The sequence below is a fragment of the Didymosphaeria variabile genome, assembly GCF_027946475.1.
Source record: "Didymosphaeria variabile strain IMI 356815 chromosome Unknown scaffold_4, whole genome shotgun sequence".
Classification (NCBI taxonomy): domain Eukaryota; kingdom Fungi; phylum Ascomycota; class Dothideomycetes; order Pleosporales; family Didymosphaeriaceae; genus Didymosphaeria; species Didymosphaeria variabile.
In genome coordinates, this window is record NW_026611623.1 from 3,015,761 (window position 1) to 3,032,901 (window position 17,141).

The following is a 17,141-nucleotide window of genomic DNA, read 5'->3' on the forward strand; positions in this document are numbered from 1 at the left end:
AAATGAGAGCATCTTGAATAGCAGCGGCAAGGTTGTCAGCGCTATATCCTGGGACGTTATCGGGGATAGCACCCAGCCAGACAAGAATGGATAAGAAGAAGCCCTGCCAGTAGGAGGCAAAGATGATGCCTTTGATGCACAAAAACTTGGGCATTGGCCTAAAAGGCTTCAAGTCTTGGACCATGCACACCCAGAACATGGCGAGCGCGTATAAACTTATGGTGATGCTGACGTTGTAGATGATACCGCTCCACAGGTATCCAGAGCTTACGCCTATATACCCCTCTTTGTATACGTCCAATGCTTTCATGACGACAGCTGCTACAGAGAGCAGGGGCTTGACCCAGGTGTACTGCAGGATTCCGCGCTTGATCATAAGGAAGGTGTGTGGATCCGATATGTCGACCTTAGGCAGGAACAAGTTCAGTGGCCAAAGATGCGATACGGGTGCGCGGCCAGTCATGAGGACGATAAGGGCACGCTCGCCGCCGATGAAGTTTATGAGCAGCTGAAAGAATGTATATATGGTGAAGGCCTCGTATATGTCTCGAAGTGGCTCGATCCAGCGGGATGCCTTGATGGACACCAGACTCGCCCACGAGCAAGCCGAGTAGATCGGAACCATGAGCAAGATGCGGACGACATAGCGTTGGAGAAGGGGTTTTCTATAGTTCTTCCTAATAGGGACTCAGTAACATGAAGCTCCTAGGATCTGATCTTACGTACGTCTGTAACCAGACAGCTCTGCGACTACGTCAGTGGATGCACATGTCTATTTGGAAGGCAGTACGGACACAAATGTGATAATACTAGCAACGAGAGCTGCCACGCCTGCAACGATAACAACAGCCTTCGCGAAGCGGTCGCCCGTGCCTCGAGGGTCGCTATCGGAGGCAGCCCGTCGCAGAAGGTTGCCTGTGGACATATTGTTGGCGGCGCAGGCCAGGAGCTCAGAGCTGCGTGCTCTTTGCAGACCAGGAAGCGAAGGTGAAGATGTGTGCCCACTGTCTGGGCAAGATCAGCAGCAGCAGAGCGGGAGCATGGCGATATTCGTATAGGCACCAGCTTGAGGTCTTGTGCCCGACTTTGGCAGCATGCAATGCGGAGGAAGCTTGGACCCGCACGCGTCATGAGCGGCCTGGGGTCGCGAACGCCTCAGACCTCACCGGCACATGCGCCTTTCATCTCAATCGCCAATTCGGGGCTATCGTCACAGTGGTGGGTTTCTCTGTTCTACTTGTTTTGGCCCTTTGAGCGCCTCTTCATTGCGCGACCAAAGCTGGGACAGCATGCGCGGTCACGAGCCACAATGAGGAGTCGCACCCGCTGTTTGCCTTTACTGTGCAACCGCTCGCCATGGCAGGCTCGATTGTGCCAGAGCCCTTAAACCCTCACCGGGGCTTCAATTGGTGCGCCAGAAAGTACCCTATATATCACGGCTTCTGACATGTGGGTTCATAGGGTGTACCTGGTCGAGCTCTTGATTTGTGGCATACTGTAGGCGCTCCTTCCTCCCCTATCGTAGCACCCCATTCACACGAACAGGACCATCTTCTTTCTTTTTTACTTTAACCGCCTGTTCGCGACCCTTGTGTCCTACGCTATCCGAGCCTACACATGGCGCGCCTACCGCACATACATCGATATACAAGCGCTCCAGATCTCGCTCCTTGGTGGCCGCATCTTCTTCAAAGATGTTCGCTATCATGGCCACAACGAGACCATCCTCATACATAATGGATACATTACATGGAACTACTGGCTACGTCGTGTGAGAGATGCTGAGGTGTTTTCGACCGACCGGCCTCCGCCCTTGGACACGACCACGAGCGATGGAGCATCGAGCAGTGCCCCTTCGGGAAGCCGCAGTAGGAATGTGGACAAGGCTGAAAAAGGAGGCAAGAGTACGCAGAAACGGCTCCCATGTCGCGTGTCGGTCAAGATCTCGGGGGTTGAGGCATTCTTGTACAATCGCACACCAGCCTACGATGGCATTATCGATGCTATTCGAAACAAAGCCAATAATGCGAACACGGAAGATGGTGCACCGTTGGATCAAGAAAACACTCGCACCGGGAACAATGTCTTGTTTAGAACCTCGACAGAGATGTCGGAAGATCAAAGTCAGCAAATGAATAAGCTGAGGAAAGCTCCGGCCAAAGAAGAGGGAATATCTCGTCCCGGCACCGACACTACCAACGATGGCAAAACTGATGGTCTACCTGCGTTCTTGAAGATACTTCCCGTCTATGTAGAATGTAATAAAGGCGCCATTGTCATTGGTAACGAGCATACCATGTCCGTCATCACAGCTCAATTCGAAAAAGTAACCGGCGATTTCGATGCCGCGCCAAGCGGGCCCCTGGACATCTATCAACAGGTCTTCAACTTCCAAGTCACTCACCCGGTAGTGCACATAAAGCCCAACCCCGACTACAAGAGCCCTCAACTCGACGCTGCTAGACGTTTGAAGCAGGAAGAACAGCAGGGTGTGTTGGAGCAAGAAGAAATGGACGAAAAGCTCAAGCAGCGAGGATTTCGCTTTCCGCGCATCCCCAAACTGTTTTCAAAGTCGACCGACTCCATTCACACCCATCATGGTGGAACGACGGGCAGAAGAGCAAGCCTATTTGCGCCACAATGGCATTTCCCGGGGCAAGAGAAATGGAAGGGTCTTTCTCGCTACATGGATGACAATCAGATCGATGGGCATGGAGAATGGGACAGTGTTGAATATGCGAAAACTTCTCTCATTGCGGATTGTCCGTGTGTAAATGTGAGCTTCTACTGGGATGTTGCTGGACGTGTGCCCGCGCTTCTAGACAACAGCATGTACACTGAAGCCGCGCAAGCTGGGGATATCAATGGCAACACTCCACCGGAGTATGGTGTGGACATACAAGTCTACGGCGGTGTTATCAATTACGGACCTTGGACTGACCGGCATCGAGGCATCTTTCAATCGTTCTTCTTTCCCGGCGCTCACGTTGATGCCGAACCAGCTTCATCCCTCAAACCGGGCGATACGAGAATGCTTACTGTTTTCAAACTCTACCTCAGCATCGAGGACGAGACTGTTCTGCGCATTCCTATTCGTGAGCCGTCGAAGGATTGGAAGTGGAAAGGGAAGGCCAAGACACTCGGAGGTCAAGATAAGAACGCTTCGGACAAGTCTAAAGGGCGAACAAGATCACGCAGGAAGCATGGCAGAACCAAACAACGAGATGCAGCGGCTTCTGGACAAAACATGCGCCCTTTTGGCTGGATCGATGTCAAGGTCGCAGGCAACTCTTCCGTCAATTATGTAATGGACATGGTTGCATCCCCACAAGGCTTCAACAATAAACTAGACGTCGACATTGCCAGCACAGAAATCTCATCTAGCGTCAATCATGGTCTTCTGTGGCGCTCAGGGGCGATTGGGCTGGACTGCGACTTATCTAACCCCATCAGTTGGAATAGCTTGAGGAAATGGATGTTCAATATTTCGTGTCGAGATCTGGAGCTCTTCTTACTAAGAGACCATTTGTTCCTGCTGACTGACCTCGTTGCTGATTGGGGCTCCGGTCCGCCGGCCAACTACTTCACATTTGTCCCTTTTCAATACCTACTGAATGTGGATTTCACCGACTTCAAAATCTATTTGAACACCAACGACTCGAACATCATCAATAATCCGTCGGAGCTCGATGAGAACAGCTTCATCAAGCTCTTCGGTCAACGGCTTCACGGAGACGTCACGATCCCACTAGACAAGTTCAGACCATCACAAAACGAGATACACTTCGACGTGAAAGGTGAACATCTAGGCCTCGAGGTCTGCATGCCACCCAGGAATACGCTACATACTTGGGTGCGCTCCAGAGATGTTGCACAACTAGGAGGTCTGACTCTGAGAGGAAGCCATACGCTCATGACTGAAACTTCGACTATGAACACCGACAGGCTTTTCATGGACATTCGAGGAGACAGACTACACCTCGAGCTATATGGGTGGCTCGTGCATCACTTTATGAAGATTAAGGAGAACTACTTCGGTGATGACCTTCATTTCAGAACCTTGGAAGAGTTCCAAGGTCTGCAGAGTCACAGTTTGGCAATGGATACGACTACTCCAAACGGTCAGCCACCAAAAATTTCCAACGATCTGGATGTCATCCTTTCCATATCAGCTGAAAATGCGAGCGTACTTCTGCCTGCGAATCTTTACGCGGCTGACGCCGGCCTTCGAGCAGATCTACCTTTTGCACACTGTGACTTGAGGTTCACAAACTACTACATGGATCTCCTGGTAGATTTCAGTCCAATCAGTCTCTCAGTTGGCAGCGATGTGTCGAGCCCGGGCCTTCCTCACGATGTTGGTGGGCAAACTGAAGTGTTCATTGATTCAGTTACTATTGCTGGCCATCGACTATTTGGGCTTCCGCCTTCCGAGCCAACCTACGTCTGCATTTGGGATTTCGACGTCGGGACGGTTTCTGGGGAATGTACGTCTGACTTCTTGTCCAAGGCTGCTACCTCCATCAAATGTTTCGCATTCAGTCTAGACGACGACGAAAACACTCTGCCAATCACTGATCCTTTGGTCATACACGATTCGACTTTCCTTCGCCTGCGGACGCGAGATATACGCTTATGGCTCCACGTCGATAAACAGGTTGTTCTTGTTGGCACGGGACCTGTCAAGCTAGACTTCAACGATCTCGCTGGAGACACATTCTCTCGTCGTCTAAACGCTTGGATTCCCAACCTTCGCCTAAGTGCCATTGACGAACGAGCTGCATTGCGATATGGAAGTCGGAGCAGAGATACTGAGCATGTCAAAGCTCAAGCTTTTCTTGAGACAACTGTGTCTTTCACCATGTTCAATCGCAAACTAGACTTCAGTGAGGAACGAAAAAAGCAACATACTCACATGCTTGAACATGACCAGCGAACGAACCGCGCCCAATTCATGTACATGGAGCATGCCACAAACCAACTGCCTGCCAACCAAGAAGTTCGGCCACCTGCAATGCAATTCCCTGAGATACCACAACCGATATTCTTGAACCAGCCAGGTGGTTCTGCATCCGATGCGTCATCGGGGTACTCATCTGGATCCGCGTCTTCCCTGCGGCGAAGTATGCGCGCTCGATCCCTCGCTTCCTCGTCAAGCGGCTCGTTTGTCAATAGTATACGTTCTGCTCGCCAACATCGGGACGGGACCGTCACACAATCATCTAGCAGAAGCCGGACGCTGCTCGGCTCTCCCAGGAGGGCAAACAGTCCTAACGGCCATCGCGCCCGCCAGTCTGAGAAGGACAGGATACCTGGCGGTCTGCCATCATCGGTGGCGCTATCGAGTCCGCTTGCCGCTCCTACCTCCAGCTTGGATCTCATCGACATGGACGTGTCCGAAGTTCCCTCGTTCCCGGACCTTCCACCCCGGCCTCGAGTGAACAGAGATGATGCGATCCAGTTCAATGACGTCTCTACAAAGCATTTTGACGAGAGCTTCGAGCACACCAGTCTCATTATTGAGACAGAACCTGGTATACGCCTTTACTGTACTCCGGATTTTGTGCGATGTATCTCAGGCCTGATCAGCACTCTCCAACCGCGTGAACCACAAGACCTGTTGGATGATTTCCAGATAAACGCCATGACAGCAATTTTAGATCGACAACAGCGCCGCGAGGGCAAGGGTAAGTCTATAGAGTTCAGCGTACGTGTACCCTGGATGCATCTCCGCTTTCAGAATGTTTTCGGTCCCCATATGGGCGCGCAAGTGGGCATAGATCAGTATGACGTGATCCTGAATCGGCTACACGTTGCTGTAAGAGATAAGAAGCTTGTTGGGGAGAGGACCGGCGAAAGCTCGATCTCAGCACATACCACTTTGGGGTCTCTAGGAATATCCGTTACTGAAAGAAAGCTAGACGGGCCTGGCGACGATGTCGCAGTCCAGGCTGAAATCAATGATCTGCTTGTGTGGATGCTACACAACAAGGAGACCCATGTCCACGTGAATTCGAAAGCTTTCGAGGTCGCCACTGCTAGCCGGAAGATCGATTACATGGCTTCACTCATCCATCGAAGCACAATGCTGGGCGACGAACTAGCGAATAGGTTTGTGTCCATCAAGGACACGCAACAGAATCGCCTGCGGTATCTTGCCCTACGTCTTACGACCGCACAAGAACAGTTTCAGGACCCAGCCTTCCTGACCAAGGCAACGTTTGCGCTTCGTGCGGTCAGGGACCATTTGCGCAGTCACGACTCTTGGAAGATCATCTCCAGATTTCGATACATATGGCAGACCTTGTCTGATCACGAGAAACGACGAATCCGTGACCACTGCACCGTCAACTCTGTCAGGTGCCCAGAGGACGCTGAGGAAAGAATCGTTACGATGTGGGACCAATGGCGCACCTGGGACCTAGCTCATGTGGAAAAGAGTCTCGCCATGAGAATGCTGTTCGGGATCACTACTATGGAACAACCAGAGGAGGTACGCCCGTCTCCGGTCTACGTTGATGTCCGATCTGCTGGCATCAAAGTCATACTCGATCCAGGCGCAACACAAAGCGAAGTGGCACTCCGGATCCTTGCCATCAGTGTTGCATTGATTCCGCCTCCCGAACCAGCGGGCCTCATGTTGGTGGGCTCCGAGATTCAGAAACGTAGTACCATCGTGCAGATCAACTCTAGGGAGACCGCCGTTCGTGTTCATTGGGAGATCTGCGAGCTGATGGACGTCCTCATCAACCTGTTCGAAGAGGAGAATCTTAGACGGTCCAAATCCGTACAGTCTCAGTCTTCCTGTCCACCTACTCAAAAGAACAGGCAGGTCGAGAATAGCCTGCAGTTTGTGTACGTCACAGAGAAAGCGACAATTGCACTCGACACGATCAACCTGCGCAACATGCTGATTGGTCGGCGATTCCGATTATCCGTGGTAAACGAAGACTGCCGCCCTTCAAAGCAAGGCATCACCACAACAGTCATTGTGCATCTGGAAGAGGCTGTCATGGAATTGCTGTCTCGATCCCGTCTGCTACTAAGATCACAGTTCGATTCGCCGAGCGTTTACTTTGCGCATCATCGGTTTACCGAACGCGACTCTATACCAGACGAAATTAAGGTTGCTGGCGCCAGCAAGAAAATCGAAGTACGGCTTGAAGAGAACGTGCTTGGCCTTCTCGAAGTTGCCGATTCGGTACTCCGCGATGAAGTTGCCTACTTCCACAAGCAAGCAATGCTCGTCAAGCGGTCGTTAAGACCAAAGTTCGAACAGACTGACCGCCCGAAGGTGACACAATTACCGAACATTAGTCTTGCTTTGCTCATGGATAGATATGCTATCCACCTAGCTTTGCTCGAGTCGCTTAGTTGGTCAATCACTGGGAATGTCGGTCGCGTCTCTGTCGGACCGTCTATGGGCGAGAACGTGACTCTTCGTATATACTACGATTTGGCCGTGTGCCACCATCGGATGTTTAGCACGACCGCAAACGCCTCCAACCTTATCAGCTCGTTAGAATTCCCGCCAGTAAATGGTCGTTTAGCAGTCACGAACACGGAAGCACAGACAAAGATATCTGCTACAGGCATCATCGAGACTATCCAACTTCAGGCCGCTGAAGTGCAAGCTCTAGTAGCGACGATCAACAAGCCGGAGATATCAAATGTTGTGCGAGCTGTTAGTGAGGATATCAACGTGCTCACTACACGATTTCGGGAGATCATACCCCAAACGAATCATGCACCCGTCGCCAAGACCCCCGACTCGTCCAGGGAAATAGTTTTCGGCGTTGAGATGACGTTATCGGGTATCAGCGTGCTTGCAAGCGCTCCAGGGCAGTACCCAGACTCACCCATGGCAAACCTCGCAGTTCGCCTGTCTTCGATTCAACTCCGAGCAACCAACATCGGCCGTGATTCTACCATACTAGCATTGCCAGAGGCCATCGTACTGCTTCAAGAAATAAGCGTGGACCTGACTCTGTCCGACAAGAAATCTATCCGCCGTTGCGGAAACATCACGTTTTCTGCAGTGCTTCAAGTCACAGCGGAGCAGAAGGCGGAACCTCCCCGTAGAGTCTACCGCTTGAAGAGCTCAGGGCTGGCGGTTAATATTTTCGCTGACACAGCGTCTGCAGTAGTGGATGTGATGAATCATCTGCAAGATAAGATCAAGGATCTGGATCTTTCAAAGGAGAAGAAGTATTTGAAGAAACTGCGACATACCAAGAGCAAACATTCTCACAAGGGCGACACAAGCACCAAGGAAGTCGCAGAGACTGATGCCCAGAGTGTCAGCTCCGGTGCGTTATTTACCTCCACTTATTCCCTCGAGCTTCTGGACATTTACGTTAGCTGGATCGTCGGCAATTCCATTGAGCCGTACCCTGAAACAGCATCTGAAGACCTTGTTCTTTCGTTTAGAAGGGTCGATCTTTCGACACGCAAAGATGACGCGGCCCGTCTGACAATCGAGGACATGCAGTTACAAATGGTTCCAGTTTCAGCAAGTAAGAAAGACCGGTCGGCAAACTCAGCTTTGCTTCCTGAGGTGGTTTTCAACGTAGCCTACAGCTCAACCAAAGACACCCGCAAGGTGGCTTTCCATGCCGCTGGCAAAGCGCTCCATCTCCTACTCGACTCGCGCTTCATTCTTCCAGCAAATGTCATAGAGCGGTCGATCGCGTTAGCCGGCAAAAAATTCAGGGCTGCCTCAGCGAATTGGAGTATGACACCTACTACGGACGGCGCTCAGCGAAAGAATCCATTTGGAAACAAGCGACTGGCTTCTCTCTCCGTCGATGCAAGCTTTGCAGGAGCTGTGGTGCACATCAATGGTAGTGATTCAACGCACAACGCAAGCTCTACCGGCAAAGAGAGCAAATCCCAACAGAAGGGCAGATACAGTCAATTCGTTGGCGATTCCTCTAAGAGTAGCTTAGTGCTTCGCGCACCCGGTGTTGCACTCAAAGTCGAGAATGAAGACGATGGCCAAGATCCGACACTCAAAGCAGAACTACGAGTCGATGCCTCAAGCAACACATTATTCCCGACTGTTGTGCCTGTAATCATCGAGATGTCGGAGAGCATCAAAGAGGTTGTTCGAGAGAAAGATGAAGATTCTCCACTCTCACCGGCGGTGTCGAAGCCTCAGAATGACCCGAAAGACACAAAGCCTGGTGCCAAACTACTAGAAGAGGACAATCTCATCACTGTCGATCCTAGTACGATCTTGGGTCGGAAGCGATTGAACCTTGGTGTTCGTATTTGCAAGCAGGAATTCAGTCTCAGCTGCCAGCCCATTGCTCGCGTTGCCGCAATAGCTAAGCTAGAGGATATTTACATCACCGTAAACAGTGTCAAGTCGCAAGAGTATGGTCACTTTTTCGCTGCCTCTGCAGCCTTCGAAAAGCTCGAAGCAACTGTCCAGCATGTCTACTCGAGGGAATCAACTTTCGGGTTCAATGTTGATTCTATTATTCTGTCTATGATGAACAGCAAACATCTCAGTGGTACGAGCGGTATATCAGCTATCCTGAAGATCAACCCCACAACGCTACAGATCAATGCTCGGCAACTTCAGGATTTTTTGCTTTTCAGAGAAATTTGGGTCCCACCGGAAATCAGACGATCTTCAAGCCCAGCGCCGACGACTACCAGTCAAGAACCACAAGAGTATCTTATGCAAAGGTATCACCAGGTCACTGCAGCCACTGCATTCCCTTGGAATGCCAACGTTGCTATTGCCGATGTTTCGGTAGACCTCGACCTAGGACAGACAATTGGAAAATCATCACTGCGCATCCAGAATCTGTGGGCATCATCCAGAAAAGGCATCGACTGGGAACAAAACCTCTGCGTTGGTATTGAGAAGGTCGGGATCGAAAGCACTGGGCGCACGAATGGCTTCGTCGATCTCGCTGGCGTCAAGATTCGCACATCCATCAGTTGGCCTTCGCAAGATCTGGGAGTTCGACAAACACCCCTTATACAAGCTTCAGTTGGATTCCAACAGCTGCGGGTGAAGGCTGCGTTCGACTACCAGGCCTTTCTCATCGCTGACATAGCCAACTTCGATTTCCTCATGTACAATGTCCGCGAGCACCATCGAGGAGATCGTGACCGCCTCGTCGCAATCCTTGACGGCGACCACGTACACGTCCTTTGCACCGCGACTAGCGCAGCCCAAGGCCTAGCCCTCTGGCAAGCCATCGAACGCCTTGTTCAGGAAAACCAGCAAGCGTACAAGCAGTCTCTAAAAGACATCGAGAAGTTCCTACGCCGCAAATCCTCTGTCGCGGTGCCCTACAACCGCTCCGCATCCCAGAGCATGATCGCTCCCAAACCCGCCACCGACGCATCTAAAACACCCATTTCCCTCCACACAGATGTTGTCGTTACTCTGAGGTCTATCAGTCTAGGCATCTTTCCATCTACCTTCATTGACACGCAGATCCTCCACCTCGAAGCCGCCGACGCCCAAGCCCGTTTCGCCGTCGCCCTCGAAAAAGGAAAGATCCACTCCACACTCGGCATGACGCTTGGCCAGCTCTCCGTCGCTTTATCCTCTGTCCAGGCGCCCAAGAAACAGAAGCCTGTCGGCGAGCTTACTGTCGAAGATATTGTGAGCAGTGCGAAAAGCGCAAAGGGCGGGACGATCCTGCGCGTGCCGAAGGTCATTGCTACGATGCACACGTGGCAGGCGCCGATGAGCAATCACATTGATTACGTGTTTAAGAGTAGCCTGGAGGGCAAGGTGGATGTGGGTTGGAATTATAGCCGTATCAGTTACATACGGACCATGTGGGGGAACCACACGCGCACACTGGCTTCACGCTTGGGGAAACCGCTCCCGGAACCGAATATCAAGATCACGTCTTCGCAAGCTCAGCCAGCGCCCTCCTCAAACACCACGGACCAGCCTTCCTCCTCCGCGACTGCACCACCCGCCCCAGACTCCAAAGAAGCCCAGGCCCAGGCCCAGGGTCAAGAGAAGATCACAGCCGTCGTCAACGTCCCGCAGAGCAAGTACGAGTATAAGGCGCTTGAGCCGCCGCTGATCGAGACGCCGCAGCTGAGAGATATGGGCGAGGCGACGCCGCCTCTGGAGTGGATTGGACTGCATCGCGATAGGCTGCCAAATGTCACGCATCAGATTGTTATTGTGACGTTGCTGGAGGTGGCGAGGGAGGTGGAGGAGGCGTATGAGAGGATTTTGGGGAGCTCTTGAGTGAGCAAAAAGGGAGGCTTTGTTTATAAGTTTTGTTCATAGGAGGTAGAAAGCTGGATAGCAAGAGATGGTGTTGTGCGTTTTAGGGTATGGGTTTTCTTCAACCAGGCGTTTTGGAAGGGCACTTTGTGTCTGGTCGATTTGTATTTTTCTCGTATACCAAAAAGTTGCAGATGGATACGCAATTGTTCTATGACTGCATGTTCACATTGGATGATTCTGTCTTTACCCTGAAGTTGCACACATGTCATTCAGAAGTGACATTGCAACTGCAAATTACGCAACAGTGCTACGCATACCACTATCATCACCAGCATTCGCTTTCGTCTTGGATATTGAATATTGAATGAGTTTGCGACAGATGTGCAGGCGTGAACGATTTACAGACAATGACACGAGCGAAAAGCAATGGTATGAACGAGCCTAGGAAAGGGCTATCATTACGATAGATCAAGCTATAAGAATATATTGCCCACATATATAGGTCGATCCAATCGCTACGATAGGTTGATGATTTGTCAGGGTTCCACTAGTGCAGTCCCGGATACAGGAGCTCTCTCTGATTCATTCCGACTAGCAGTGCGTGCGAAGCGTGGACTTGCGAGAAGTATCACAGTATCTCTATAATATAAGGCTACGACAATGAGCGCTAGCGAATTACACTTGAAATGGAGATCGTGGGGAGATCGGAGATAGCTTCAATCTTGTCAACTTGCCTGATCGTGGAGGGTACGTCAAGGTGAGCTCATGATCAACAGACATCGAGGATAAGCTTCGACGAAGTTTATCTAGGAGGTCACCTACTCGGACACTTCATTTCGTCAGTCGTGTTGTAACAGCGAGGGCGACAGCGCGTTCAAGACTCAGCCAATGATGTCGCTTAACGCGTCCAGTAGCCAAATTACCTCAAGACACGACTCTGATCCGTGGCGATAGAAAGATCAAGACATGTCTAAGTCTTGGACAAGGTCTACGTTGTTAGTGATGATTACTGTACTAACTTTACTTCCCTTTTGGTGGCCACCTGTAGATTCCTGGCCCGATCAGGTAAATGACTAAAGAAGCAGTCAGATCCCAAGAGCAGCTCCCTGCGAAATGCTCCAGTGGCTTACTTCGGAATTGTAAGCACTTACTGATCGATCTTCAGAATCACGTGAGCTGTTGGAATAGCTCGAAGTCGTGTAGTCATGCTAATGTTCAGTGGTACAGACTGCAATCCGATTCGGATTCGGTCTGCAGTAAGGACAACTTGAAACGCAACCGTGGGAACTAGCTTAGAGGAAGATGATAGGTACGTGCAACGGTACCGGCCGTTATCGTCGCACATCGGTCATTGATTCCTAGGAGGGTAGCAGGCGCAAAGAGCGCGACTTTCGACCACAACGGTGGCAACCGCTTAGGTTCGCGAGATGGAGCAATGCTCCCGTGTCAAGGGAACGTCAAGCCAAGGTAGGGTCTCAGGGAAGGGCTTCCACACCGGCGGCTTATTTCCTTCCAGCCCTACCTTGTGGGCTGCATGGTAAACCCGTGCGTCCAGGATGGCGGATAGCTCATGCAAGTCACCCGTGTGGGCGCATCAAGAACGATCTCCCCCACACAGAACATTCCGAGAGGCTGCTTGAGACCTGGTATTTGGGCCTATGCCCTTGCTTGTGTAGAGACTGGCTAAGTGTATGTGTAACACATTGGCGGAAGGGCCCAACAACCAGGTTTTCGAGGGTGTGGTGAGCAAAGAACCCTGTGGCAAGGGCACTCGGCTTCGTCCGAGATTGGAATGCGCGCTAAGGTCCCATACATACGATCCTTGAGGAATGTGTTCAAACATTGGCCATCAGACTGATCGTGATGGCTTGTCCAAAACGACATGGCCCCACAGGCTAACGCCCGCTCCCAGTAGGTTGCGAGTGTGCCTCACACTGGGTGCTGCTCTTTGGGTCGCGACTGACCCCGAGGCCTGGATGCGCTGTCGACAGTTGGTGTTGCGATACAGTGGGCTGGACACGCGGCGAATGACAATTGCTCGGATGGCGCCTGTGTTCGGAAGGTGGGTGCTCGGCATCGATCGCCGAAAGAGGCAAAAGAAAGATCCTCACATGTTCCGCTGCCCAGCGAGCCCGCCGGTCGGTGAAGGAGAGTGGTGAAAGTTGAGCGGTGCTCCCGATGAGACCGAAGAGAGCTAAGGCAGGTAAATCTGCTTGTGGTGTAGTAGATGTAACGATCAATGGAGACAGCAGACTGCCTGTGTAACGAGCATCACTGTCCATACAAATGAACAGACTACTACGCCGTAGGCCGACGTCGCACAAGCGACGTCTGCTTCGGGTTTTACAGAGGTCGGACGCGGCATCCGTATACAGTTTGCATCACCGCAATGACCAGATGCACCCCTTGCAAACTGGCCAGGAGTCCATTCGCGAAAGCGAAGAATCGTGCTCGCGTGTGGGACGGGTCGTTGCAGAGGGTCAAAGAAGGTGTGGTGGTCTGGCATGCATGCACGTTTCAGCTGTAGGTTACGGAAGACCCGAGGCCATGGCGTGCGTCCCTCGTGGTAAAGATGACGCTGGCCAGGGCAATGCCAGTAAGCCATAGCCCGTTTGAAGGCTGTTTTCTTAGCTGAGGATTGCTCGCAAGGTCAGTCACGCGCGACTGTGTTGCTGCCAGCAATGCGCATTGCGAAGCTGAGATTCTGGCATGAATTCCATGAAGAGAGCAGAATTGCATGCATGAAGTAACTGTTGGGACAGGCCAGTTCGGGAGGTCACAGCATGGCAAAGGTTCCCAAGAGCTGCTACGTCCAGCAGCATCTATTTGCAAAGCTTCAGGCGTGGCGGAGGCATGGCCGAGTCGCCATAGGAGACCGCATCGTCAGGTGCTTTGCTGGTGCATATGGCGCCCTCAACCTGCGACGAGCAAGAATTCGCGGACGTGGAATCCGCCCAACGCTGCGGGTCTCCTCGGGCGTGATATCGGGCGTCCGTTAGAGCAGCCAAAGGAGGCGCTCTAGTGACGTCCACGAGGACGCGTACGGAATGTGAGCCGACTACGTCTGGTTTTGATGGAGATTAACTGAGACTAGGGCAGGACCGCAAATACAGCGGATGCACCCGCCGAGGTGTATCGATGGCGGAGATGAAGGAAAGGCTCCCACTGGCGGTCGTCTTGCACTACAACGACGGCAAGGCTGTAGAGGCAATGGTCAAGGCCGGGAGCAGCTGGCACCTGCATAAGCGCAGCGGTTCCTGGATTCGCGCATATCCTGAAACGACCGGAAAGGTAGCCATCGAGGTCAGACGTACGGCGAAGGACATTCGCGAGCGTTGGAAAGCTGCTTGACTGCGTTCGGGGGGCGGATGGCTGACGTTTGAACACAGCCGCAGGCAAACCGCCAACGACCCCGTTCGGGTAAGAGCGCTGGGTGATACGGCAACAGCTGCTAAGAATACATACATATACCGGCCCTGGTGCTCGCGGAGAACGAGAGGCCGCGGCCAGGGCGTGCGGAGCAGCGCGGGCGCGGCGCAGGCGACGTGAGGCAGACGGACGAGCACAGTGTCGTCCACAGCACGTCGTCGATGTGGTCGTGGACAAAGGCAAATGGTGGTGGGCTGCGTTGTGCTCGGTGCACAGGAGATGGAGCCGGCGAAGGAGAAGCAGATGGCGCCCTGCAGGACCGGCAGGCAGGCAGGAACCCGCCGTCATGGGCGTATACCGAGCGTTTGTCCGGAAGGCGCGACGGCGCTCTTGCCAATCCTGAGGTGAGCGAGGCAGGCGCGATGGGCAACCTGAGCAGGCGCGTCCAGTCCGCGGAAGCTGCGATGCGATGCGCACAAGAACGCCGGCGTGCCACAGCGAGGGCTGGCGGGCTCCCTTTGCTGGCGCTCGCCTTCTCCAGCGCATCGCGACGGCGACGTTGCTGTGCCTGAGCGCTGCTGCTCGCGCTTGGGGGTGGCTTTGGAGTTGCAGCAGGGGCGATTAAGGTTGCTGCAAGCCACGCCAGGAATAGATGGCCGACGATTCGCTTGCCGGGGCCCAAGGCCAGTGCTGCTGCTCACCACACTCGCAACAAGCCCGTCTGCCTGCCTCCCTTCCTACGCACTGTGTGGAAAAAGCGCCCCTCTGTCGTCACGGAGCACTGGCAGCATGGACGCCCCGGTCCGGCCTTGCAGCCACTCATCCCCGTGCCCCAAGCTCTCTCCGCGCTGTGGCTCTGCTGCCGGTGCTGGACTATGCGTGCGTGCGTGCATGCTACCATCCAATGTCTGCCCCAAGAGCAGCGTAGCCGTGCTGATGCTCACGGCCGTTGGCGACGGCTGTATAACACCCTACGTGTCTGTTGTCCGCACGCTGTGCCCCGACCTCGACATTCACCCACGCCGCGCTACCCATCTCCATGCCCCCTCCCCATGCCCACGACACCACGCTCCTTTGCATCGCCAACGCCCCTCGTTTGCACGCCAGCACAATTACGCCATTCTCCACCCTGAGCGCCTCACGGACTGACGGTTTCGGCGCATTGGCCCCGGCCCTCCACATTCTCGCTCCCTGCTCTGATCTGATCTGGTCTGAGAGTCCCGCCCGTCTCCCACGTCCTGGCCGCTCCCGTCGGTGGTGGGAATTGCAGTCTCATTGCTGTTGGCTGCTGCTTTCATTCTGATCACCATCCGTCTCACCTGCTCGTGCACCCCTCCCATTCACTGCGGCGTCCACGCAGCGAGAGGCAGCCGTGCAGCTGAGCTTACATCCGAGCAGCCTACTGCGCCATCCTGGGCCGCCAACAGAGCCTCAACGCACGGGGTTCTGCCGCCCGCTACGATCCTGCCGCTTGTGTCTTTTTTAGCCATCCCGGTCTGTCAGGCACTGCGCGACGTAGTGCTCAACGGTAAGATTAGCGGGCGTGAGAGGGCGTGCTCTAGCACTCACTGCCTGGGTAGCCTACCACGCCGTCGGATCCACTAATCACCAAGAGCCATCCTGGCCTCCAGAGGTAAGTCTGCACTCTCTTCCTTGCATATCCGCCGCCTGGTCGTCGTTCATACCGCCAATCCCACCAGTTCCTGCCTAAGCAGGTGCGCCGTTGCCTCTGCTCCTTCATCCTCCTACCCGTCTTAACTCGTCCCCTCCGCAGTCATAGCTCCAACAAGATTCATAGTTCTTTTTCGTTCCGCTCCGCAAATTGCCCGCCCCGCCTTGCACATACATACTGGCCAGCCCTGGCCTTATGTCTCGCTTCCTTTGTCCACCATGTAAGTCATGCCCGCCAGTCACATCATTTTGCGGGTCTACGCGTGCCGCGTCTCAAATCACATCGCTCACACCCAGTACAGAACCGGAATTTGCTCTGATACAGCGCTGTTTGCTACGAGAGCGACCTTCATTCCCCCGCTTCCGTCGCCAGGACACTGTTGTTGTCTGACTTGCGTCTGGCGAAAAGTAGGACCCACTTGTAGAGAAGACAGACATTCAAAGACCCCCTGATCCCCGGATGAATCGACTGTTCAAGCACTCTGATCACCTGTTTCTGGGGAGGCTTCTTTTCTCTATCTCATTGGTCACAAGGCCTGCCAAAACAGTCTCCTGTTCCTTTCCACTCAGCCTCACCGTCTGCACCTGTCGCAACATTTGCATAAACCGATATCGTATTGTCAAATCTACAATCGAGACACCTCATACGCCGCGTCTTCAATCTTTGCATGTTCCGCCCCGTTCCCGTTCGGTGCCGGACTTACACGCATTTATCCTTCTCGCTTGATTTTAGCAACTGCGAAACACCGTCAAGCTGGCCTGCACCGTAGAGTCTAGCTATCAGGTGCGTTTTTTCTCCTTGTACGTTGATGTTTCAAAAAAACTCACGGGCGTTTTCCAAGCCCCGTTGCTACCTACTGCTGCCTGCGAAACGACCCCCATC

The 17,141-nt window shown here is 53.2% G+C and overlaps 1 protein-coding gene across 1 annotated transcript; it reads left to right on the plus strand.

Moving 5' to 3' along the window:
* Positions 1-1,356: 1,356 nt before the first annotated feature.
* On the plus strand, positions 1,357-11,236 carry CSF1 (Macrophage colony-stimulating factor 1 receptor; the record flags this gene model as incomplete). Its single annotated transcript, XM_056214679.1, has 3 exons — positions 1,357-1,409; positions 1,462-1,497; positions 1,546-11,236. The coding sequence occupies 3 exons, from the start codon at positions 1,357-1,359 to the stop codon at positions 11,234-11,236; spliced, it is 9,780 nt and encodes a 3,259-aa protein (XP_056071946.1).
* Positions 11,237-17,141: the final 5,905 nt, after the last annotated feature.